Source organism: Mesoplodon bidens (assembly GCF_964165515.1).
Source record: "Mesoplodon bidens genome assembly, chromosome: 4".
NCBI lineage: Eukaryota > Metazoa > Chordata > Mammalia > Artiodactyla > Ziphiidae > Mesoplodon > Mesoplodon bidens.
The window spans coordinates 43,981,611-44,006,290 of NC_138160.1; the positions used below are offsets into that span (position 1 = coordinate 43,981,611).

Consider the following 24,680-nt stretch of genomic DNA (forward strand, 5'->3'; position numbering starts at 1 on the left):
AATCTCTCATATAAACTCATGAGATGTATTACATCAAAGTCATTACCCAAAGCCATTTCATTTTCACTAAATAACTAAACCTGAATGTAGACCCCCCCCAAGAAGGATGGAGAGGAAGACCAAATCACCAGGTGTTCACTGACCCACTTAGGGCTGGAAAAGATGAGCTAGTCCAGAGTCCTGCTCTGGAAATTTTGGAACTAGAACAAAGACTGACTCAGAGCTGGTAAACAGCACTGATCAATGCACTAGAAGACTGGCAGGAGAAGAGGCTGAGGATAAATAAAGCAGGTCTACAAAGCAAACTGAAGTGACTAGTCTGACCCGAAAATGAGAAAAGGTGAAAGCAGCTTTGGTTCCCCACTACCAAAGGGCCGCACTGATCTTGCTGTTTGGGGGGTTGTTAAAGCACCTTATATCCTTTCAACAAAGCCCAATTTCACTTAAGCTAGTTAGGGATTCTGCTCCTTGCAACCAACAGAGCCATAACTAAAACAATTGTAACCATTTCCCCTACTTTGAGACCATATAGGTTATTATTATTTGATTACCCTCTATAATGCTATAATGAACATTTCTAAATACCAATCCTTGTTTGCATTTCTAATTATTTCCTTAGAATATATTTTTATGTGGAATTATAGCAAAGGATATAGATGTTAAGGTCCTTGACAAACTGTTCCAGAAAAGTTTTTTTACACCACCAATTTATTCTACCAGCCACAGTATACAAATGTTACAGAAATGCAAAATTTTAAGGGTATCTGATGCTATCTTTGACATTTACTATAGGTTTTAGGGCAAAAATGAAGGGTTCCATTTACTCTTTCATCTATTCAAATCAAGTACCCTTTTCCTTTTACCTGAAAGATTACACTTCTAAAACAATCCCTTTTCACCATTTGTCAAATGACTGCATTTGTCATACAATGTTTCTCTTAATACTTCAGTTTACAAAATTCATTTTCATTTCCTCCTTTAAAACAACTTCATTGAGGTATAATTTACAAACCAAAAAATTTATCCACTCTAAATACATAATTCAATGACTTTGGTAAATGTAGAGAGTTGTGCAACCATCACCACAATCCAGTTTTAGAACATTTTCCTTACCCAAAAAAATTCCCATGAGCCCATCTGCATTCAACCTTTTTTCCCACCACCAACCCCAGGCAACCACTCGTATGTTTTCTGTATCTTCATAGATTTGCCTTTTCTGAACATTTCATAAAAATGGAGTCATACAATATGTGGTATTTTGTAAGTGGTTTATATCACTTAGCATAATATTTTTGAGGTTCATCCATGTTGTAGCATGCATTTTGTTCCTTTTTATTGCTAAATAGTATCATATTGTATGTATATGTTACATTTGGTTTACCCAGTCACCAGTTAATGGATACTTGGGTTGTTTCCAGTTTTTGCCTATTATGACTAATATCACTATAAACATTCATGTACAAGTCTTTGTGTGGACATTATTTTCATTTCAAATGAGTAGACTCCTAGGAGTGGAATGTCTGGGTCATGTGGTAAGTTTACGTTTAACTTTTTAAGAAACTGCCAAACTTTTTCCAAAATAGCTGCACCACTTTACATTCCCACATTTTGCTTTTTAATATGCCCACGTGGCTAGTCGTATTACCCCATTTAAGAATCAGATTCTACGCATAGTAAACTCATACTCACCCACAAATAAATATAGCCTTCCACCTTCTACGAGTGAATATTTATTTATTTATTTATTTTTGCGGTACACGGGCCTCTCCCGTTGTGGAGCACAGGCTCCGGGAGCACAGGCTCAGCGGCCATGGCTCACAGGCCCAGCCGCTCCGCGGCATGTGGGATCTTCCCAGACAGGGGCACGAACCCGTGTCCCCTGCATCGGCAGGCGGACTCTCAACCACTGCGCCACCAGGGAAGCCCACGAGTGAATATTTATAATGGTTCAAAAGAGAATAAGTGATATATAACTCATTGCTTCCACAAACTAAACACACCAGAACACCTCTCCATCCTTTTACCAGAGACAGGAAAAGACAACATAAGATCATGGTCACACAACATCTTCTTCAACTTCCCCTTACACAAATAATAAGGATCTTGAAACCATAATATAAATGCTAACAACTGTTTTAGAAAGATTGGTGATGGAGTGTCCAGCAAAACTGAGAAACTATGGTTAAAAACGTTTTTACACTTTAAGGGAACTCTTCCAGTGAAAACTACACAAATGCCTCCAGGAAAAATTTTTGTTTTAAGTTTCATCCATGGTGTAGCATAGATTGGTATTTTGTTCCTTTTTATCGCAGAATAGTATTCCATTATATGTATATAAAACATATCAGGTGCCCAGGAGAGAGTGGCATCCGTAATCACAGTCTTAAGAATCCATAATCACAGTCCATAATCACAGTCTTAAGAATGTAGGAAACTTAAGGAAGATGTAAAAATAATTGTTATTTCTGTCAACATTAAGGGACATTATAATTCAACTAGAGAAAGATCTCAGAGATTTCTCTAATAAAGAAGCAATTATTCATTTAACAATTAACTGAGTTCCTACAGGCTTGAGTTGGGAAGGGACTGCAAGTAATGGCACGGGTCTTAACGCTGGCAAATTCTGGATTTATTTTGAAAGTAGCATCAACGGTATTTACTGATGGATGGACTGGATATGAGTGTGAGAAATGAGGAGTCAATAATGATCCTAAGATTTTCCATTTGGGAGACCAGAAGTTTAAAGTTGGATTAACTGAGATGAGGAAGACTAGAGACTGAATAGGGGGAGCAAGGAATAAATCCAAGAGTTCATACTTGGATGCATCAAGTTTGAGTTGCCTATTAGTAGAGATGTCAGGGAGGCAGTTGGATGTAAGGTTCACTGGGGGAAAGGTTCAGGCTGAAGATATAAATTTAACATAGAGGTGGTATTAGAGCCATGAAACTGGATGAGATCACCAAGGAATGAGTATAGAGGAGAAAAGAGGACCCAAGGACTGATACCCAGAGAACTGCAAAATTAAAAGGTCAGGAAGAAGAGAAGGAAGTTGCAAAGTAGAATGAGAAAAAGCAGCCACTAAAGTAGAATTAAAACCAGGAGAGTATAGAAAACCCCAAGAAATCTATCCCAAAACTCCTAGAACTAATAAGTGTGTGTAGCAAGATCACAGGATATAAGGTCAACCCATAAAAATCAATCATACTTCTATATAGTAGCAATGAACAATTGGAAACCAAAATTAAAAGCATAATACCATTTATAATAGTTCAGAAAACTGAAATACTTAGGTATAAACCTAATAAAATATAGGATCTGTATGCTGAAAACTACAAAACTGGTGAAAAAAATCAAAGACCTAAATAAATGAAAAGACATAGCATCTTCATGGATTGGAATATTTAACAAAGTAAAGACGTCAATTCTGCCCAAATTGATCTATAGCTTTTAATGCAACTCTTATCAAAATTCCAGCCAGATTTTTTCATAGATAGATTGATTCTAAAATTTATGTGGGAAAGCAAGGGAACTAGATAGCTAAAGCAAATTTGAAAAAGAATAATAAACTTAGAGGAATACTTCCTGAATTAGGAATACTTCCTGAATTGTTTTTTAGAAAAATGTACTATATTTTATTTTTTCCCATTTGATTTTAAGCTACTCAGTATATCTTTTCTTACCACCAATATATAACTACAGTAATCAAGACAGTGTGGGGCTTCCCTGGTGGCGCAGTGGTTGAGAGTCCACCTGCCGATGCAAGGGACACGGGTTCGTGCCCCGGTCCGGGAAGATCCCACGTGCCGCAGAGCAGCTGGGCCCATGAGCCATGGCCGCTGAGCCTGCGCGTCCGGAGCCTGTGCTCTGCAAAGGGAGAGGCCACAACAGTGAGAGGCCCGCGTACCGCAAAAAAAAAAAAAAAAAAAAGAACAAGGACAGACTTTGAGATAGGTTAGGTGTTGGCATCCATGAAACAAACCCTCTTCTCGTGGCTTTCTGATAAACCAAAAAGCATCCTTTTTATAGTTAGAGAAATATATATGAACAGATCAAGTGACTTGCAAAAGGTCATACTGAATTTCAGGAATAGAGCTAAGAAACAAGATTCAAATTCAGATTTTCACTCAACGAGTCTAGATCATGATTCAGAAATTCTTCTAGGTGATAAAGTCAACCTAGACAGAGAAGCTCCACTACATGCTTTGGTGGCTGCTAACACACTAACCCAAGTTTCCCACCACTCTTCTCTAATCTAATCTTCACCACCTAGACTCATATTCACAACGTTTAACTGATAAAAGAAAACCAAAACAAAAGAGTTTACTGGATTTACCTACTTTCCATCAAAACAGACCCACACCACACTGAAAACAATAAGGGACTGTCAAAAAGAATGTGAACAACAGAGGATGCAGACTTGGTAGGGTTAAAATCCCAACTTGGCCTCTTAATAGCTATAAAAGAGAAATACCTGCCAACCTCAGAGAGTTGTTATGAGGAAAGAATCTATAACACCGAAGTACCTCAGACACAAAAGCCACTCAATAAATGACAGAACAAACACAGCCTTCCATTTACCATATATGCAAAAATTCTAAACCAATGAGTACCCAATTATAATCTTTTCTTAGAGAATAAACAAAATTTTACACTAAACAAAACGGGTGCCTTCGCAGTCACTCTTTCCATCTCCTTGTCCAGTGATTTTTCTTACTGGGTCCCACAAAGCAGTTACTCTCCACATTGGAAATGGAAAATCTGCTGCTAAAACTACACAAGGGCATACTCCCCCAAGTAACAGAGAAATTAATTTGTCAGAAATTTCACTTTTTCTCTCAAATTTTGATAGCTTCTAAAAGGATGCCTTTAAGTGTATCAGAAGATTAATACTCAAGTATAAGAATGTATTTGACTGGACTTCCCTGGTGGCGCAGTGGCTAAGAATCTGCCTGCCAGTGCAGGGAACACGGGTTCAAGCCCTGGTCCGGGAAGATCCCACATGCCACGGAACAACTAAGCCCGTGTGCCACAACTACTGAGCCCACGTTCTAGAGCCCAAGAGCCACAACTGCTGAAGCCCACACGCCTGGAGCCCGTGCTCTGCAACAAGAGAAGCTATCACAAAGAGAAGCCCGCGGCCAGCAACAAAGACCCAACGTAGCCAAAAATAAATAAACTAAATTAAAAAAAAAAGAATGTATTTGATTGAAAACATATACAATCCCACATATTCTACCGAGAAAATCAGTGCATCACTAGACCATCCTCCCCACTCTTATTGTCCTGCCAGTGACCTCTGCTTATATTTCCCTAGATTTCACAAGATCCCCCCAAATCTAATCCCCTCTCACACTCACCCAGCCCTCTAAGCCAAGACAGCCTTTGAAAAGTCTGATTAAAAAGATTCCTCACTGCTGTTACCTACCCTGGTGCCAGAGATGCAGCAACTGGGACCTGCCTTCTGAAAGTAGGTTTCCTTTCTGAACCACACTCTGAACTGGTGTTGATTGTTCACAGTCCAAAAACAGGTGTAAAAACACAAAAATTTTTCTTTCTACAAGTAAACAGAATTTCATTTTCTTGTCATGTTAGAAACACAGGTTCATGATAAAGCAGTAAACTGCCATTTTTAAAATGCTATCTCATTCTCATTCTAAATATGGAAGCTTAAAGATAATTGACAGAAATGCTGGAGACCCTTTTAAAATTCTTAAAGATGGAGCCCACAATAATTTGGCTAGAGTAGAATATTAAGTGATTTTCCAGAAAGCCAGATATGAAATATAAGCTATTTGTAGCTACAGGGAAACACCAAAATGTTCTTTACAGGATAATATTTTTGCTCATACTTCACAATTACTGAATAAGGTAATATTCAAAAATCACTGTAGTGCATTGGACATGTTCATCTTTTATGGCTTACATCACTAACCCTGCGCTCCAATCACAAATGAGTTCATTTCACATAAACAGTTCTAAGCCTACACTTTTAACCATAGGTCCTGCTTCACAACAAAAACTAAATAGGATTTTCAAATATTTGTTTAAAGTAACCACATAACATGACTAAGAAATAAATAATTTTAAATCAGCTTTCATTAAAAGGCCCATAATCCCTTATTCTAAAACCCAAAGCCCTCAAAATCCTAGTTCTTTCATGACATTTGGCACCAAAGCCTAACCTGAACTTATCTAATGGCAGAACTTAACCTGAACAAGTGAAGGAATGACCCCAGCCTTTATTTACTCCACTTATTTTGACTAGTCTTATTTCACTACATAAAAATTAGTGTCTTTGATTACCAGGTACTGTCCTAGACCCTGCTGAGGGCATTACCTAAGATATATGAATCATATAACCTTTCAAAAATTCAGACAGTTCTGGCTCCAAGAGTTCCGGGTAATGGACTGTGAACCTGTATTTAGATAAAATCTTCACTGTTAAAAGATGCTAAACTCAATCTATTATTTTTCAGAGAGCCAAAAAAATTTTAATGTATTATATAGACCTACTACATAAAAAAACTTGAAGTGGTAATGGTCCCTTGCATAAAATGAACTAAATATATCCCACACATATATTTTCTTAATTATAGGACTATGACAAGATTTCAGTTGCTTTCTTTTCATTATAAAAACTGAAAGCTTGTGCTGAATTTTTAAGTACTATCATGTTTTCTAAATTTAAGTCTTCACTAGATATTAAGTCTTATAAAAGTATTTTATTTATTTAACTGTCAACCAATTTTGCACTCCTTTCCCTTGGCGAGAACCAATGCTCTCAAAGCAAAACAAATACTCTCATAAAATGAGTTAACAAATAGATAAATTATATGAAGCAAAGCCCTGAAATTTTACTCTTTACATCTTATCAAGTAATCCCATTCCTTGCAACGAATATATAAATTATTCACTAGCTATGAGGATAATCATCATTACTAATATTATTTAGACAAAGAGCACTGACATTTCACCAGACTTTGTGAGCAAATTTTTTTTCTTTTCAAAATTTTTAAGATTAATATACTTTATTTCTTAAAGTAATTTTAGGTTTATTAAAAAAACTGAGCAGAGAGTAAAAGATACACTCCCTCCCCGTAACTACCACCCTTAATTTCCTCTATCACGAACAATTTTCATTGGTATGGTATATTTGTTATAACTGATGAACCAATATTGATACATTATTATTAACTCCATAGTTTACATTAAGGATTATTCTTCATGCTATAGGTTTTGACAAATACATAATGTCATGCATCCATCATTACCATATTATACAGAACAGTTTCACTTCCCTAAAAATCCTCTGTACCCCAACTGTTCATTCCTCCTCTGTCCTCCCACCAACCCCTAGTAACCACTGATCTTTTTACTATCTCCACAGTTTTGCCTTTTCCAGAATGTCATATGGCTGTAATCATACACTAGGTAGTCTTTTCAGATTGGCTTCTTTCATTTAGCAATATGTTTAAGGTTCTTCCATGTGTTTTTATGGCTAGATAGCTGATTTATTTTTAGCTGAATAATATTCCATTGTATGGATGTACCAGAGTTTATCCATTCACCTACTGAAGGACATCTCAGTTGCTTCCAAGCTTTGGCAATTATGAATAAAGCCGCTATAAACATCATGTGCTGGTTTTTATGTGGACATAAGTTTTCAACGCATTTGGGTAAATACCTAGGAGCTCCATTGCTAGGTCCTGTGGTAAGACTATGTTTAGTTTTGTAAAAAACTGCCAGTCTTCCAAAGTGGCTTTACCATTTTACATTCCCACCAGCAATGACTGAGAACTTCTGTTGCTCCACATCCTCACAGCATCTGGTGTTGTCAGTGTTTCAAATTTTAGCCATTCTAATAGATGTGTAGAGGAATCTGACTGTTGTTTTAGTTTACAATTCCCTAATAAAGTATGATATGGGGCATCTTTTCATATGCTTATTTGCCATTTGTATATCTTCTTCACTGAGGTGTCTATTCAGACCTTTTTGCCACTTTTTGATTGGGCTGTTTGTTTTTTGCTGTGTTTTAAGAGTTCTTTGTATATTTTGGACACAAGTCCTTTATCAGATGTGTTTTATAAATATTTTCCCCCAGTGCGTAGCTTTACACAGAGCGGAAGTTTTTAATTTTAATTAAGTACAACTTATTATTTCTCTCATGGACCATGCTTTTGGCATTGTTATCTAAAAACTCACTGCCAAATCCAAGCTGCAAATTTATTTTTAATTACAAAAATGTTCAAGGAAACAATGTCACAAGTTCAACCAATTTATTAGGACCTAAAAAAGTAGAGTATATAATACCCCCAGCTAGAGTTTTCAAAATAGTATTTATGAAAGAGGAAAATAAACTTATGAAATATTAACACAAATGCCTTCACTTCACTTTTACCTAAAGTATGACAGATGACATTCCCAAAATAAGTTATACTGAGATACTCTGCCTTCAAACTCTTCAAACTCTCCATAACAGAAAAACACAGATACTACCATGCTAGAATTTTCATGTATTCAGAGATGAAAGGTTTATTTAAAAATATATAGGGCTTCCCTGGTGGCACAGTGGTTGAGAGTCCACCTGCCGATGCAGGAGACATGGGTTCGTGCCCCGGTCCAGGAAGATTCCACATGTCGCGGAGCGGCTGGGCCCGTGAGCCATGGCCGCTGAGCCTGCGCGTCCGGAGCCTGTGCTCCACAACGGGAGATGCCACAACAGTGAGAGGCCCGCGTACCGCAAAAAAAAAAAAATATATATATATATATATATATATATATATATTTGGCCCATTTTATAAAAAGAAATTAATGAAAAGATATATTTGACCTTCTTCATATATTTTAATATAACTGCATATTAATCTCATTACATCCATCAAAAATATTTTTGTTTTGTCATTTTGCCAGTTCAATATTTAACAAATTAAAAAATTATGTCACTTCTGCTTGAAAAAGTGGCAGGGGTAGGGGTGTAACTCTGAGTGCAAGTTTAGATGCTCTGTAAAAGGACTTAATTCCTGGTGGGAGGCAAAATGAACATTTTAATTTCAATTATCTTTTTTTTATAAATTTATTTATTTGTTTTTATTTTGGGCTGTATTAGGTCTTCGTTGCTGTGCACGGGCTTTCTCTAGTTGTGGTGAGTGGGGGCTACTCTTTGTTGTGGTGCGTGGGCTTCTCATTGTCGTGGCTTCTCTTGTTGCAGAGCACAGGGTCTAGGCCTGCGGGCTTCAGTAGTTGTGGCACATGGGCTCAGAAGTTGCGGCTCGCAGGCTCTAGAGTGCAGGCTCAGTAGTTGTGGCGCACAGGCTTAGTTGCTCCGCAGCATGTGGGATCTTCCCGGGCCAGGGATTGAACCCATGTCCCCTGCATTGGCAGGCGGATTCTTAACCGCTGCGCCACCAGGGAAGCCCTCAATTATCTTCTTATCACATATAATTCACTGATGAAGCTCACTTAGTAGAAAGAGATTTTAGGGTTTCTCAAAAATCAGATATTCCCATCCAGGAATAACATTTAACCCACTTAAATCCTGCAGATTTGTCAAGATACATGCAGTAGAAAAGTTAAAAGACAATGTCTAGTCATTTAATAGAGATGTACTCAGTGTGTGAAGCAACAGCTCTTGACCACTTAACCTTAGAAAAGGCATTCCATAACATTCCCTGAAACTACTTTTAAAAAGAAGATTTGGGGACTTCCCTGGTGGCGCAGTGGTTAAGAATCCTCCTGCCAATGCAGGGGACACAGGTTCGAGCCCTGGTCCAGGAAGATCCTACATGCCATGAAGCAACTAAGCCCATGCGCCACAACTACTGAGCCTGCGCTCTAGAGCCCACAAGCCACAACTACTGAGCCCATGCACCACAACTACTGAAGCCCACTTGCCTAGAGCCCGAGCTCCGCAACAAGAGAAGCCACCACAATGAGAAGCGTGCATACTGCAATGAAGAGTAGCTCCCGCTCGCTGCAACTAGAGAAGCCTGCGTGCAACAGACCCAACACAGCCATAAATAAATAAATAAATTTATTTTTTTAAAAAAGAAGATTTTATGAGCAGAAATTTTTTCCTATGAATCCTTTAAAAAGCCACAGCATTTAGGAAACCAGCAGTGGAATTCAGTAAGCTTGGCTAATGTGCAACTGAGTTTAGTTTTCATTATTGGCAGTATATACTCAATATTTATATAACTTTTCTTTCCTTTAGGTTCATCCAATATATTAAAATTTATCAAAATATTTTCAAGCGTTCTGTAAAATGGATGTATGACAAATACTTAATATACCAAATCTATACATTACCTCTTCCAACAGTAGTATAAAAAGCAGTTTTAAACAAAGAAAATGTTTGTGATTATAACAAATTACTTAAGGATGCATCTGGTACTACTTCATTTTGTGACAATTATATAAAAAAAGGGTGCTGGAATAAATGCTCATATGAACTGACTGAAGCAGTACTTTCCACAACAATGTAGACAAAAAATACAGCTCCACATCGGAATAAGTAAACAAGGAAATAAAACTTTTTTCAAACCTAAGAAATTAAGCTCCATAATACCATATTTCTTTCATTCCAGTAGACGTTCCCCCATATTTTAAGTTATCTCTAATCAGGATATATATTCAGTATGATAGTGTTCCATTTTTTTCCTGAAAAGCTATTTTAATGAGGTATCTGATATTAAGAGATGACTTGGAAATACAATATATTTCCAAAGGGTTAAGCTGAATTTTCATGGTAGTAATTATTATTAAACATAAGTGACAATCTTATTCCATTTCACATTTAGTATTTTTTCATTAAATTTTTCTATCTATATTTATTAAACACCTATTACATACCAAGCAATGTGCTTGACACTAAGGATACAAGTGGAGCAAAACAGACCATTCTTACCCTAGCAAAGCTTATTGCCTTGTCCAATTGGGGGGAAACTGGGAAAAGGCAGCACAGCACTTACGTCAACATGGAAACAAAGGAGTTAGAATATTCAAGTGTGGGCAACAGGCCATTTTGATACCAGCTTTCTGGACTAGTACAGGAAAGGGTGGCACGAGAGACCTGTCATGCCATAAAACCCAACAAACACCAATGTCCTCCTACAGTGCAGGGCTCTTATGGCCACTTTTGCCATATATAACACTTTACTTATATATTACTTTACACCTTATAAACATATTACTAACCCATCCATTTTTTTTCTTCATAGCAATTTTTTATTACCATTTAAGTAGCTACTCAAAAATTTTAAAAAATACTGGGCCTCATTTACCCCCTTTGGGACAGTCACCTAAGGAAATATGATTTTTCAAACTATATGCCAAAAACAAAGAACTTGAGAAAATCCATATATCCACAGTAAATTATCTGCCTCATCTTCCTAAATATTGCCGAATCTCAAACTTTAGAGATGCAGTATTATATAATAATTCAACCCCCAAAACTTATTCTGTATTGTCTTTTTCCTCAGACATTAATAAAGGGAGTAAAAGTGATTTTTAAAAAGTAATCTGAAAGCAGTTAGAATACCAAAAATAGGGGAAAATATTTCTTCCAAGTTGTATTTTATCCTTTAAAACTGTGAATATCATCTACTTAATATAGCACACTAATAATACTTGTAGCAATAATCTACATAATAATCAATGCTAGAAAAATACTTGTGCTGAAATTCAAAATCCTGGGATTTTTTTGGTTGCATTCACACACACCACAACAGTTGAAAAGGATAATCCAAAGTCCATTACTCTAAATTTTGGTTTAAAAGGCTATTGACATTTCTGTGTTTTTTACAATAATCACCAAGAATGATGTCGCTAAAATCCCCAATCAAAAATGGGAGTAGGGCTCCCCTGGTGACACAGTGGTTGAGAGTCCGCCTGCCGATGCAGGGGACACGGGTTCGTGCCCCGGTCCGGGAGGATCCCACATGCCGTGGAGCGGCTGGGCCCGTGAGCCGTGGCCGCTGAGCCTGCACATCCGGAGCCTGTGCTTCGCAATGGGAGAGGCCACAACAGTGAGAGGCCCGCGTACCGCAAAAAAAAAAAAAAAAAAAAATGGGAGTAATCCACATCCTAGAGTAAGAGAATTTTAATAGGCAAACACTGCATACAATGGAGACATACAGGATTTCAAATAACACATTTTTTAATGAACTTAGAGTAAAGGTTTTTTTGCACATTAAGATATGTTTACATAAATGTTCTTCCATCTATCTGTATGCTTTCCTGCACACTGTTTCATAAGCCTGGTGGCTAAAATAGAGGTTACCAGTTATCATGGAATTTACTTCTTAGGAAAAAAGTAAATATTTCCTTAAACTAACCCCAGATTTTCCTTCCATTTTACTCCTATGAAAGTGGCTTTAATCAAATTAGGATGCACAGACTGCATGTGGAAATGTTTAATATATCTTGAAACATAACTAAATCCAAGTCCCCTTCACCTTCAGAATACTGTGCTAAAGACATCACCAAAAAATAAAAAAATAATTTGCTAGCCAAAAAAGGCAAATATGAACTGAACGCAGATATGAACTGAAAAACCAAAGAACAAGGCTATTATTCTTAGCCAATTTGGGGGGAAAATAGGGAAAGAAAAGCCAGTCTGTCCTACTGTGGAAATAAGGCTTCAGTCTGCTAAAACAATAAAAAAAAAAATGTAAGTCAACTATCTGGGGAAGGCAACTGACGAGAGACAAGTTGTCGAAAGAGAAGTATGGCATGATCTGCTGGACTCCCAAGACACTCAAGGAGGTAAATCTTTATTCTGCTTCTTCTCATCCATTTCCAACTCACACAGAGAGACACAGGGCAAGGTGCAGAAATCCGAACCAAGGATAGAGAAAGTAAGCACAATATCTCAAGTGCCAACCTTAAGCTAGTTTGTGAAATTTAACCTAGAAGCAAAGTGTCCAGTTATTTAAAGTAATGAAACCCAGTATTAACCTACAAACTGATGAATAGTACAACTTAAAAAACAGTGATATAGTTTTGATATATTCTGAGGATTTTCTTTTGCATATGTATTTACATTCTTTCTGATGAGCTGTATTCTCAAATTTAACAAATAAATCTATCTCCTTTTTTGTGGCCTCAATTTCCACTTAACATGATAAAACAAGCATAATCTGGGCTTCCCTGGTGGTGCAGTAGTTGAGAGTCCGCCTGCCGATGCAGGGGACACGGGTTCGTGCCCCGGTCCGGGAAGATCCCACATGCCGCGGAGCAGCTGGGCCCGTGAGCCATGGCCGCTGAGCCTGCGCGGCCGGAGCCTGTGCTCCGCAACGGGAGAGGCCGCAGCAGTGAGAGGCCCGCATACCGCAAAAAAAAAAAAAAAAAAAAAAAAACAAGCATAATCTTAGTTTCAGCTCTGCCATAAAATAGCTTACTGGGCTTGAGCAAGTATCTGGGCCTAAGTTTCTTCACTTGTCTACTGAAAAGTGTTGATCCAAAATGACTTAAATGAACTCTTCATTCTAAAATAATCATTCTATAATTCTTTATGATGACATCAAGTTATTTGGGGCAATATCTCCCTTTAACTGGAGAAACACTGCCCTGGACTGAAGCAGTGGCTATATTCTTTAAGCAATCATTCACCGCACCAACCCTGGTGACAACAGGACTATGTATTTACCCCCACCCCAATCCGATCACTTCATAAAACCTCCAGCACAACAAACCCATCACTACCTACTTATTCAGTTACTTACACAGGAAATGGGTAAACCAAGCCCCACTGTGTTGAGGACAGTGGTTGTGACGGTACTGTCATGGTACGGATACTGGATGCTGTTGTCTTTACAGAAAAAGCCTCTCTGAAATGGATATATTTGGCCCAAATTTAGAACAGCCATAGGCATGGAAGCTGTTAGGGAAGGGAAAAAAAGACACACATGGTTAAATTCAATTCACTTCATTAGGAAGTAAAGTCTACTGAATGGGATGCAAATCTTAACCGTATTTTGCCCTTTCTGAAAAAGGATCACACTATTCCATTACATCTAAGAGTAAAGACTGAGGAAACCATGCATCATTAGCTTGTCCACATCAGCCCCACCTTTATCAAGTTTAAATTCTCTTACTTGCGTTGACCTCTGATTTTAGGGACAATCAATAAAGGAAACCCCAAGGGAAGACAGCAACATTGGCCCATGAAAAAAGAAAGTTGAGAAAACAAGAAGGTTTTGTATTTTACATGTTGTACGTAATTCATTTTTAACTGAATTGCTCAATACATTAAATATGTTTAAGAAAAAAAGGCAAAACTCAGTAAATACATTTAATAATCAATAATACATCATAACAGCCAAATGTAGTCAAGAAGGGAAAAGATATAAAATTTTGTTTCATATTAAAATTTAAATTAATAGGGTTAGAAAAAAATAGAAACTGTAAGTATATTTGATAATAAGAACAGAAATAAGCCCTTTGTTTTCCGAAGACAAATTAAAAATGGTTTTTATTAGCCCTGGCAAGGCTCCAAAATCACTTTAACAAGTTATACAGGAATAAGGTTCATTTGAAATTTTTCACCCAAATAAAATGAAAGACCAAAGAGAAGTTAAATAACTTAAATTAGTAATTTCTTAGTATGTTTAAATTTACCACACTTTTAGGCTTTGTTTTAACAATTCAAACAATCAAGCATCTACTTACTATATCCTTGATACTAGAGTATGCCATACAGAGAGGAGACAATTAGTGTAAAACGGGCACTCGGTTCAAGAGCCTAAATTGTACAAGTAGCAAAGGAAGGCATACTCAGGAAGCAGTTTTAAAACTAATAATACTAAGACAGATTTTTGAGGGATGATGAAATTGTTCTATATCTTGATTGTGATGGTAATTCCACAACTCTAAGTGTTTGTCAAAACTCACAGAACTGTACCAAAAAAAAAGTACATTTTACTGTATGTAAATGTTAAAAGGAATACCACAAAAGAGAAAATATGACTAATTTCTAAAATGATATAAAAGGCCCTATAGGAATTCAGAGGTCAACGTGAACTGGAGTAGTTAGAAAAGACTATTAGGGCTTCCCTGGTGGCGCAGTGGTTAAGAATCCGCCTGCCAAAGCAGGGGACACGGGTTCGAGCCCTGGTCCGGGAAGATCCCACATGCCGTGGAGCAGCTAAGCCCATGCGCCACAACTACTGAGCCTGTGCTCTAGAGCCCACGAGCCACAACTACTGAGCCCACATGCCACAACTACTGAATCCCGCGTGCCTAGAGCCTGTGCTCTGCAACAAGAGAAGCCACCACAATGAGAAGCCCGCGCACTGCAACGAAGAGTAGCCCCTGCCCGCCACAGCTAGAGAAAGCCCGCGTGCAGCAACAAAGACCCAACGTAGCCAAAACCAAATAAATACATTAATTAATTTTTTTAAAAAGACTATTAAAGAACAGGCAACTGAGCTGAACTTGAAGCAGCAGGTAAATCACAGGCAATAGGGAGGGCCTCAAGGAGAGCATTTAGTGGTAGAGGGATGCAAGAGCAGCATGAGGTCACACCAACAAGAGTACAGAGAGAATGAGCAAGAAGTTTTCAAGGTACATAACATTTTATAGCGAACATGTACTGCGTGCTCACACATGCCAAGCACTAGGCTACACAGATTAACTCAATCTTTACCTCAACCTTGTGAAGTAGGTAACATCACTTCCCCCTTTTTTCACATAAAATTACTATGAGGCTTTAAGAAATGAGGAATCCTGCTGGAACTAGTAAGTAGTGGAACCAGGATTACAACATAGGCTATCTGTTCCTAGAGTCAGTGTATATATGATGTCTCCCATGGAGGCAAGTGATTTGCTAAATTAACAGAATTGTGACAAGGAAGATGATTTGGGTGAGGGGTACCTGTCCTTTGAAAAAGCTTGTTCAGTATAAAATACATGTTATGTTCATAATAAAAACTCAACGTTAATGAAACAAAATCTTCTTTTCTACAGATTACTCTTAATTCCACAATTGTGTGGTTTTTAATGGAAGGCAGAGAACCTGAGATTTGGGGGTTTAACAAAAAGAATTATGTTTTTAAAATACTGGCCTAAGAAAGGACTTATCCTGTAGGAATAAATAAAAAAATAAATAAATAAAATATCACTGTCCTCTTTCGCTCAGGGTTAGTAATACAGTAAAATAAGAGGTCTTTAAAAATTAACTTTAAAAAAAAATTAGAAAGGGGAGCATTTAACACAGCTTTGAAATAATCTACTCATTAAGTGTTAAGTAGTATGTTGACAGGGAAAATAGAAAAGGACACATGAAAGAGTGTTTTGAATATGGAAATGACTCAATTTGAGGACTGGTCACAATTGTTGAGGCAGACCTGAAGATGACACTTCAGGCTTTGGGAATAGTGAGAATGATGGTCCCTGATGGTCCCATTGACAAAAATGTGAAGTTGGGACGGGCAGCTGGTTTATGATGAAAGAAAATTAGTTAAGTATTGAAAATATTGCCTTTGGGGTAATCTGACACCTTAAATGCTCAGCCTCATCTTTCACTCTTCCCCATGCAGCTTAAGGCTCCGATCACACTGAACAATTTGCTGTTGCCTGAACATACTATGTTTTCAAAACTTTAGGTACCTACATATATGTTCAGCCTTCTGTTGGGGATACCTGTCCCCTGTTTCCCTTTCCCTGGTAAGTAAGGCACTCCCTACTTATCTGCCCCATGGCACCTTGGACACACATCCATTACACAGTATTTTAAACTGCTTTTTGCATTTTGTCAGCAACTTGAGGACAAAGACCATATCATTCTTGTATCCTTCGGACCAGGCACACAGTTGGCTCTCAGTGAAAATTCACTGAACAGCGAAAGGAATATAATGCAGGATGAAGATCAGAAGTAGAGACAGATTTGCAGATTGTTGGCATTGGAGGTGGTAACAAGCCAGGAGAATAAAACAGTCTCAGAGAATGCCTAAAGTCAAGACTAACAGAGATCAATAAAAACAATCAGGTAAGGACTAATATCCATAGTGAAATCACGGAAAGAGATTGCAGGAGAGAGGGAGAGGAGATGATTACATGCTCTAGAGGGCAGGGGCTGTGTCTCTCTCATTCAGCAGAACATATTGACCATTCTTTAAACACAAGAATGAACAACAGAGAAGTAAGACAATGTTGTTATACAAAAAGCCAATGAAAGTAGCTTAGAGTTTCAAGTCTGTACTAGGTTAAATGTAGGACGTCAATGCTAAGACATCAAGAAGAGTGAGAACAGAGTAAAGACAATGAGGTCTGAGGAAAAAAGGTGTCATATATACTCTGTGAGAGAATATCTTACACCACCTCCACTAACACCACATCTTTATGAAGAAACTTCAATAATGAGCTTCAGTATTGGGTTGCCATTGTCTAAGCATGAATCTCTTTCTTCAAGTTAAATATATCACATGGGGCTTCCCTGGTGGCGCAGTGGTTGAGAGTCCACCTGCCGATGAGGGCCACGGGTTTGTGCCCCGGTCTGGGAGGATCCCACATGCCGCGGAGCGGCTGGGCCCGTGAGCCATGGCCGCTGAGCCTGCGCGTCCGGAGCCTGTGCTCCGCACGAGAGAGGCCACGGCAGTGGGAGGCCCGCGTACCGCAAAAAAAAAAAAAAAAAAAAAACCAATGATTTCCTCTATTACTCATATGATTTATATATATACACACACACATACACACGCACACTACTATGGGCTGAATTGTGTCTGTCCCCCCAAATTCTTTTTTTTTTTTTTTTTAAAGTTTATTTATTTATTTTTTTAATTAGTTTCTGCTTTATAACAAAGTGAATCAGTCATACATATACATCTGTTCCCACATCCCTTCCCTCATGCATCTCCCTCCCTCCCACCCTCCCCATCCCACCCCTCCAGGCGGTCACAAAGCACCGAGCTGATCTCCCTGTGCTCTGCGGCTGCTTCCCACTAGCTATCTACCTTACGTTTGGTAGTGTATACACGTCCATGCCTCTCTTTCGCCTTGTCACAGCCCACCCTTCCCCCTCCCCATATCCTCAAGTCCATTCTCAAGTAGGTCTGCGTCTTCATTCCCGTTTTGCCCCTAGGTTCTTCATGACATTTTTTTTTTTAAAATTCCGTATATATGTGTTAGCATACGGTATTTGTCTTTCTCTTTCTGACTAACTTCACTCTGTATGACAGACTCTAGGTCTATCCACCTCATTACAAATAGCTCAGTTTCGTTTCTTTTTATGGCTGAGTAATATTCCATTGTATATATGTGCCACATCTTCTTTATCCATTCATCCGATGATGGACACTTAGGTTGTTTCCAGCTCCGGGCTATTGTGAATAGAGCTGCAATGAACATTTTGGTACATGTCTCTTTTTGAATTATGGTTTTCTCAGGGTATATGCCCAGTAGTGGGATTGCTGGGTCATATGGTAGTTCTATTTGTAGTTTTTTAAGGAACCTCCATACCGTTCTCCATAGTGGCTGTACCAATTCACATTCCCACCAGCAGTGCAAGAGTGTTCCCTTTTCTCCACACCCTCTCCAGCATTTATTGTTTCTAGATTTCTTGATGATGGCCATTCTGACTGGTGTGAGATGATATCTCATTGTAGTTTTGATTTGCATTTCTCTAATGATTAATGATGTTGAGCATTCTTTCATGTGTTTGTTGGCAGTCTGTATATCTTCTTTGGAGAAATGCCTATTTAAGTCTTCTGCCCATTTTTGGATTGGGTTGTCTGTTTTTTTGCTATTGAGCTGCATGAGCTGTTTATAAATTTTGGAGATTAATCCTTTGTCAGTTGCTTCATTTGCAAATATTTTCTCCCATTCTGAGGGTTGTCTTTTGGTCTTCTTTATGGTTTCCTTTGCTGTGCAAAAGCTTTGAAGTTTCATTAGGTCCCATTTGTTTATCTTTGTTTTTATTTCCATTTCTCTAGGAGGTGGGTCCAAAAGGATCTTGCTGTGATTTATGTCATAGAGTGTTCTACCTATGTTTTCCTCTAAGAGTTTGATAGTTTCTGGCCTTACATTTAAGTCTTTAATCCATTTTGAGCTTATTTTTGTGTATGGTGCTAGGGAATGATCTAATCTCAAACTTTTACATGTCCCTGTCCAGTTTTCCCAGCACCACTTATTGAAGAGGCTGTCCTTTCTCCACTGTACATTCCTGCCTCCTTTATCAAAGATAAGTTGGCCATATGTGCGTGGGTTTATCTCTGGGCTTTCTATCCTGATCCACTGATCTATCTTTCTGTTTTTATGCCAGTACCAGACTGTCTTAATTACTGTAGCTTTGTAGTATAGTCTGAAGTCAGGGAGCCTGATTCCTCCAGCTCCGTTTTTCGTTCTCAAGATTGCTTTAGCTATTCGGGGCCTTTTGTTTTTCCAAACAAATTTTGAAATTTTTTGTTCTAGTTCTGTGAAAAATGCCATTGGTAGTTTGATAGGGATTGCATTGAATCTGTAGATTGCTTTCGGTAGTAGAGTCATTTTCACAATATTGATTCTTCCAATCCAGGAGCATGGTATATCTCTCCATCTATTTGTATCATCTTTAATTTCTTTCATCAGTGTCTTATAGTTTTCTGCATACAGGTCTTTTGTCTCCTTAGGTAGGTTTATTCCTAGATATTTTATTCTTTTTGTTGCAATGGTAAATGGGAGTGTTTTCTTGATTTCATTTTCAGATTTTTCATCATTAGTGTACAGGAATGCCAGAGATTTCTGTACATTAATTTTATATCCTGCTACTTTACCAAATTCATTGATTAGCTCTAGTAGTTTTTCGGTAGCATCTTTAGGATTCTCTATGTATAGTATCATGTCATCTGCAAACAGTGACAGCTTTACTTCTTCTTTTCCAATTTGGATTCCTTTTATTTCCTTTTCTTCTCTGATTGCTGTGGCTAAAACTTCCAAAACTATGTTGAATAAGAGTGGTGAGAGTGGGCAGCCTTGTCTTGTTCCTGATCTTAGTGGAAATGGTTTCAGTTTTTCACCATTGAGGACAATGTTGGCTGTGGGTTTGTCATATATGGCCTTTATTATGTTGAGGAAAGATCCCTCTATACCTACTTTCTGCAGGGTTTTTATCACCCCCAAATTCTTATGTTGAAGTTCTAACCCCCAATTTTACTATAATTGGAGATAGGACTTTTAGGAGATAATTAAGCTAAATGAGGTCATAAAGGTAGGGTCCTAATTCAATAAGATTGGTGGCCTTATGAGAAAAGGAAGAGAGAGAGAGAGATCTCTTTCCACACGCACGCATCCAAGGAAAGGCCATGTGAGGATACAACAAGAAGGTGGACATCTACAAGCCAGGAAGAGAGCCCTCAAAAGAACCTGACCATGCTGGCACCCTGATCTCAGAATCCCAGCCTCTAGAACTCTGAGAAAACAAATTTCTGTTGTTAAGCCACCTAGTTTTTGGTATTTTGTTATGGCAGCCCAAGCAGACTAAGACACACACACACACAGGTATAGCCATCCCCCCAGAGTAAACAGACACCTCTACTCTAAAAAGCAATGAAATATTCTCTATCTACACAGAAATTATTTTCAGTGGTAATTTTTTAGGGTAGTAATAGAGAGTTCTGGGTCAAAGTTAGTATTATAGGAAGATTCTTCTCAAAACAAACTCTTTCATAGGACACGAATATTCTTTCCTTAATATATAAAGGATATAGAAACTATTTTTGACACTAATCATAATTCTAGGGTATTTTTCTCTTAATTGAAATTCCCTTAAGAGAAGTCACTTTTAAAAGTTCAATACTGCTAATAAACACATTTGTTAGCTACTGTATGTCTGCTCTTAGCACATCTTCTCTAAGTTATATTGAGGAAGATAGACAAATGAATACCTGGAGATAGATACATATATATATATATATATATATATATATATATTTCCTATATTCTTCTCCAATTAAGTAATAATTAAAATATCTCCCATTTTATATATAGTACATAGTTCCTTAAAGACAGGTTGTTACAAAATACTCCAATGGAATAAATCTAAAATGCATTTTAAAGAGAATCAATGTTAATTTCTAATATGTAGAAGCAAAGGTAAAGAAAAACAAGTCCTAAGTTTACGTTTTGAAAAGAATGAAATATAAATCTAGACATTATTAAAGTAACTATACTGACTTCAGTACCCACTACACCTTTCCCTATTTTCTCAATTTCAGACATCTAAATAAATATTACACTATAGCACAGGGAAATTCAAGTGTCCATCTTCTTGAAAATCTCCTCTCATTATTCACTCAGACATTTCAATTCCTATGACACGGCAGCCACAGTGCCAGGGAAGGAAAAAGAAAAAAAAGGGAAGGACTAAAAACACTAAAAAAGGAAAGGAATGAAAAAGACCTCACCACAAAATTTTTAATAAGAGAGAGATAAGTGCTACTGGAAAATAACACAGCTGTAACTGCAAACAGAACTGAAGCTTAGATGACTTAGACAATGTAGCAGTCAGGATCCCAGCAGGAAACAGCACCCCCAAACTGGGGAACTTAAGAAGAGCTTAATAAGGGACTATTTACAAGGTATGGTGAGGGCAAAGTCAAGAGATAGTACAACCTTCTGAAGCTGCAACCACTCTTAGACCTAAAAGGTTCAAAGAGCTATGACCTCTGGGAGAGCAAACATGACAAGAGTTGGCAGGAGGACTCCAGGAGAAGAAACCGCACTCTCGTTCCAGTGCTTCCCATTCTTCAAACCCATCTAGAAGCCAAAGGGCAAAGTGAGCCTCCTAGTACTGAGGACAAGGTAGACAATGCTGAGAGCAGGTCCACGCAGGGAAAAAGCTATCTAGAACCGGGAGGCAGAAGGTAAGACCAGTCAGGGTCTCAGCATGAAATAGAGTCCCGTAACTAAATATAGATAACTCAGGAGAGTTTAATAAAGGGACTATTTACAGAATCTATATTCAGACTATATATTAAGAAGTTTGGACTCTATTCTGTGGGTAACAGGAGACACACAACCCAATCTGTGCCTTAGTGGGGGAAAAGACTCTGGGAAAAACTGTATAAAGGAAAAAGAAGTATGAAGTTAGAATAGAGGGAAAGTCCAGAGGCAAGGAATACTAGTGTATATGAGAGATGTTGAGGGCTTGAAATAAAGAAATAACAGTGGAAATAAGAAGAGACAGTTCTAAATATGTTTAGGAGATTTTTCCCGCAGAACTATGGACCATGTCTCTGTATATGTATATATGGATGTGTGTCTATCTCTCTCTTAAATACACACACACACACACACACACACACCCCTATCTTCAGCCTTTGGACTCTCTACAAAATACATTTTCCATTTGTCCTTTACCCTGAGTAGATTACTATCTGATAGACTTCCCTCCACAATCCTGCCTATAGTAAGCACTTCAAGGAATATATGTTGAATGAATAAATGAACCAATGAATAAACAAGCATGCAAAAGCCTCTGAGGCACATAATAATAATTTTGTATAACTATAAACTTAGGTCCTGAAAAGTTTTAAGTTATTTTTCTCTCCACAAGACCCAAGTTAAAACAAATAAACCAAGAAAAGAACAAAAAACAAACAAAACTGGTTAACGATCTTAAGTCCAAGAACATGCTAGGGAAGCACTTCCAATTCTATATTCTAACAATTATTTCTCAAGCTTGTTTTCCACTGGGAACACAAAGTGCTAACAAATAAAGATAAAAAGACCGATACATCCACATTAATTGCTAAAAGAAATTTATGATTCACAAATTCCTGGAATCTTGAAGGCAATTTTTGTACAGTCCAGCATTATCTCCAAACAAAGCTTAAGACATGGCTATTGCAGAAGCACTTCTCTCAGCAGCACCCCTTACTCTTTTCTCAATGAAAAAAGGAGTTGGGGCCCCAATTCAATCTTCTTTCCTGATCCACCCAAAACAGAGGTCCACAAATTCCCGCAGGAAAGCAGAAGGATCAGATTTCCAGATGAAATGAGGAGTATAAAGCAATAATACTTCAAAATAGGACTTTACAAATAATTAACAATCAGCTCTAGATCCATCTTTTCCTAATCTCCTCTCTAGAACCTACAGAAACAATCAGACCTGAAATTTTATCACAAAGCACACAATAACATATACTACGCCATAAAAGAAGTGTTGAATTCCCAATCTCAGCATCCATTCTATACCTCTTCAAAGTTAGCAAAGGACTTTGTTCCAAGATTCCCATGTAAAATGCTTTCACATACTGTACAACTTTACAGTACATACTATACTGTGCCCTCTCAGTTGAAAGGATAAATCAGGGCTTCCCTGGTGGCGCAGTGGTTGAGAGTCCGCCTGCCAATGCAGGGGACACGGGTTCGTGCCCCGGTCCGGGAAGATCCCACATGCCGCGGAGCGGCTGGGCCCGTGAGCCATGGCCGCTGAGCCTGTGCGTCCGGAGCCCGTGCTCTGCAACGGGAGAGGCCACAACAGTGAGAGGACCGCGTACCGCAAAAAAAAAAAAAAAAAAAAGGATAAATCATAATGTGGTCTCTTACTCACTAGGAAATATCTGCTCTTACCACAAGCACCTAAAATAGTTGGGGCAGCCTAGCTTACAAGACTCTTAAAGAGCAACCCTGCTAGTCTTGTAGTAATTTATAAACCTGAATCACAAAACACAAATATGATTAAGAGAAAGGTTTGCTTTATAGTGAAAAAACCAGTTAATCATCTTCCATGGCCTTTCTCATATATGTCCAAAAAGAAGAATGGAAATTAACATGTATTGAGCACATATAGGTCACTATCATGCTAAAGCAGCTGCACATCCACTACAACTGTATATTATCTTCATATAAAACATATTTATGCTTTAGATGTCCTACCATAAAATCTGGGGAAAAAAATTTTAAACCTAATCAATAGCATGAGTATGAATCATATACATAGAAATATATGTATATGTATATATTGTTTAGTAGGCAAACTAATCTGTAAAAAACATTATATTTAGTATAGTTTCATTTATATAAAACAAATTATTTGCATTTATATGTAAATATACATTGGAAAGCCTAGAATATATAACCAACTTTCAAGTAGTTATTTCCAGATGGTATTAATACAAATCAGGTAGAAAACTAATTTTCCACTGTATGTACTTCCATGTTTGAATATTTCATAATAAAACAAAAGATCATGATCATTAATTTGGAATTTTAAAAAACACTTTATCACAATGAAACCCTTCTCACTGTGCTTCCTGAAATTGTTATACATGCAACTTAACTGAAAAAGTCCCATCTATGGTAAAGAGATTGTTTGAAACCAGGGCAAAGGAAAAGGCCTATTTTTCTATTCTGTTTAAAACAAAAAGCAAAGTAATAGTAACAAAGTAACAGAAATTATCCTTTGGCTTTTATGCCTGATTGATAGGCTCTCAAAGAAGTAGGCCTACAGTGAGATTATTACTTTTGGGGGTTTTCCTCTCTTGCAACTTTTGAAAACTACAATGATTTACCACATATGAAGTAGGTAGATCATAATAGCTACAAGTTTAATATCTCCTAAAAAGTGTACAAAACAAATTTCCAAGGTCTAAGGTTTTTCAACATCAGAAATTTTGTTACAACACTTTAGGCCCTTCCAGAACATGCTTATCTTATAGGCAGTAGAAATAATCTAGAGGGTCATCAGTGTAGTAGAAGGTCATCA

The 24,680-nt window shown here is 37.7% G+C and overlaps 1 protein-coding gene across 2 annotated transcripts in view; it reads right to left on the minus strand.

Annotated features, from left to right (window-relative positions):
- PLPP1 (phospholipid phosphatase 1) overlaps positions 1–24,680 on the minus strand; it is a 116,839-nt gene that overhangs the window by 64,052 nt on the left and 28,107 nt on the right. Inside the window, exon 2 of one of the 2 annotated variants that reach the window (XM_081231526.1) lies at positions 13,723–13,877. The exons of the other annotated variant lie outside the window; for it this stretch is intronic. Coding sequence (XP_081087652.1) covers positions 13,723–13,877 — 155 coding nt within the window. The remainder of the gene's footprint in view (positions 1–13,722; positions 13,878–24,680) is intronic. 2 annotated transcript variants of the gene reach the window in all.